The following is a 2,730-nucleotide window of genomic DNA, read 5'->3' on the forward strand; positions in this document are numbered from 1 at the left end:
ACTGTATCTCCAATTTTCAGTTCCTACTAGCACACACTTTCAAGCTCACGGCTGCGTCGGCGACGTGCTTGTTTTCTTCTGTATTCATTAAATTCCTGCTTCATGGCAGCAACCCGTGCCTCCATTGACTCATGGCGCCGCCGCCCACCTGACCCGTAGATCTCAGAGTCGCTGAGGCCACGCTCGCCTGATGGAATACGGGTCCTTGACCACTCTGCTGCGGCATCCTCCCCAGGTGTTGGACTAAGCACCGTATCAAACTCATAATGGTCATCCACACTAACATCTAGTGGCTGCTGTGGAGAGACAGGTATGGTGATTGGTGGAGGGCGTGGAGAAACTCGGACTGAGGTGCCTGAGTCTACACTGGCATCTAACCCGGAAGACCCTAATCTCTGTCGTCTTCCTATCATACCTGTTTTTATGCTTGACAGCCGAGGTCCTATTATAGCAGGCATTCGGAACTGAGGCAAAACCTGCCGTGCAGCCCACTCCTCATATGGCGGTGGTTGTCGTGGTCGAACCAGTGGTACAGGACGACTTCGAGGAGCTGCCAAGAGCCATGAAGGTGGGGCTTGTGGTGATATATCAGTAGCTTCTGCTGTCTCGGTGACCTCGGAAGCCTCTAGACGAGATGAATCAAGCCCTAATGCTGACAATGACTGTCCTGACTGTGATGAGCTTTGCTGCTGGGATGTATTTTTACTACCAAATCCACTAGATGAGTCTGGAGACTGCTCCTGAGACTGTTCATGTGACTGTTCATGGCTTTCAGGGGCAATGCCTAAAGGCCTGCTAGAACGACGGCCAGAGGTATGTCTAATTTCAGAACGTCCTGCAGAACTTAGCTCTGGGGCACTGTTGGTGCGTGGTGCAGGTCCGAAGAGGCCACTACGTACCCGCCCAATGGTCTCCTGCAACCGTTCACGGGTGTATGTTACTGGCTGATCACTACTGGAGTCACTATCTCGTGTCCTGCCCACTGCTCTGGGCAAGGGGTCAGGTACTCTGGTCTTTGTACTGGTAGGGGGTGGGGGAGGCAGCGGTCGTGGCCTGGGTAACCCCTGGGCCCGATGCCGGCCCTGAATTGCACGCGGGCGGGGGGGCGAGCTTGTGGCCAGCGGCTTTTGATTCTCCGAGGAGGAAGGTTTGAGCAAATAGGGGGGGTCCCGCCCCGGTATTCGTTGATAAGCGTCGCGTCTCGGAGGAAGGTTTACATAGTGGCGTGGTATGTCTGGTATGCGTGGAGGCTGGATATGACCTAGTGCCTCCCGCACCACTTGGCCAGCTCTTACCAGAGGAGGTGAGTGCACATGCTGGCCAGACTCCAACACTGTCAGCTCTGGTCGGCCAGGTGGATGTGTAGGATGACTCACTGGGCGGGTTGTGGGCCATACTCGAGTGGGACGTCGAGGAGTGGTCCAGGCTGGAGTATGTGGTGGTGGTGCCCAAGCCTGTAGCTGTGGGTGAAGGTGTGATGGAGGGGAGTGAACTTGTGCTCCCACTAGAAGTCGTCCCGAGTGTAACTGGGAGGTAGATAGAGGTGGCAGCTGTCGGGCATAGCGCTGGTGAAGTACCCGAAGAGCATCTTCCTCGTTGGGAGGAGAAATGGCTGATGAGACACCATGTGCAGATGGTGTTCCTTGTGCTGAATCAGGGAAAGAGGAAAGAACAGTTGAAGGAAATGATCGTTCCACACTTGATGGTTGTTGCACACTGCTCACCTCACTGAATGAAGCTAACTGTGCTAACTGGTTCCACTCAGAGCTTAGTGGACCTGGGGAAGATGCTCTGAAACGTCTTGATCGTGGAGACCACAGAGTGTCTCCTGGACTCTCTGGAATGACATGTTTACCAAATTCTGGTGATGCAAGAGATACAGAAGTTGTTGCTGCTTCCAATCTTCCACTAGACCGAAATGCTTGAGTGCTTACCACACGTGGTTCCTCGTGTGTACTGGCACCAGAACCATCAGATCGAAGACTAAGACGCGGAGGAAGGGGCTGACGGTGGTGAAGACGACTCGCTGTTCCAGCACGCACATGATAAACACCACTTTCCACACCCACATCTCCAACCCACCTGGGGCCAGGTTGATCTTGTTCTTCACTTGTCTGTTTTCCTGATACACTACGTACTGGTCGCCTTGGAGAGGTAAACCCCCCCTCTTCACTATCCTGGTCTAATACGAAGCGTCCATCAGTGGTGCGGGATATCTTACTGAGTGGCTGAGTGTACTCAAGCTTTACGCTATAGTACACATCTCGAGGGAATGGTCTTCCCCGATGCACACCGTAGTCTCTGTAATCATCACCTGAGGAACCTGCTGCTGTGTCTTGCCCCCCACTACTGATGTCTTGAGGTGCAGGACTGGAGTCCAGAGGCCTGCTGTCCGTGGAGTCTAGTAAGCGGCCCCCAAGCAGCACACCTGCCACCCAAGCCCACTCCCACCTTAAACATGGTATTCCGCACCGTAGTAACCTGTATATATAAAAATAAAATAATATGTTATTTCCTGCACAAATATTTAACATACTCTGCAGCAATTATATGTAATCAACTGGGAATACTAGGAAATACTGAGGATTAAATGTAGATAAAAAAATATCTTATTCACACATTAGCTATCTTCAATATCTAGTAATGCAGTACTGGAAATGGAATCTGTATATATAATACTATCATTAAATATATAACAAAAATGTTGAGTACCACATCTTTATCAAAAGG

General features: G+C 51.4%; 1 protein-coding gene across 1 annotated transcript in view; it reads right to left on the reverse strand.

Moving 5' to 3' along the window:
* Positions 1-6: 6 nt before the first annotated feature.
* Positions 7-2,730, reverse strand: part of LOC119592773 (protein turtle homolog B-like) — a 45,158-nt gene continuing 42,434 nt past the window's right edge. Inside the window, exon 17 of the mRNA XM_037941705.1 lies at positions 7-2,481. Within this exon, the coding sequence (XP_037797633.1) occupies positions 27-2,481 (2,455 nt within the window). The 3' untranslated portion in view covers positions 7-26. The remainder of the gene's footprint in view (positions 2,482-2,730) is intronic.

This window comes from Penaeus monodon, chromosome 30 (genome assembly GCF_015228065.2).
Source record: "Penaeus monodon isolate SGIC_2016 chromosome 30, NSTDA_Pmon_1, whole genome shotgun sequence".
In the NCBI taxonomy this organism is placed as follows: domain Eukaryota; kingdom Metazoa; phylum Arthropoda; class Malacostraca; order Decapoda; family Penaeidae; genus Penaeus; species Penaeus monodon.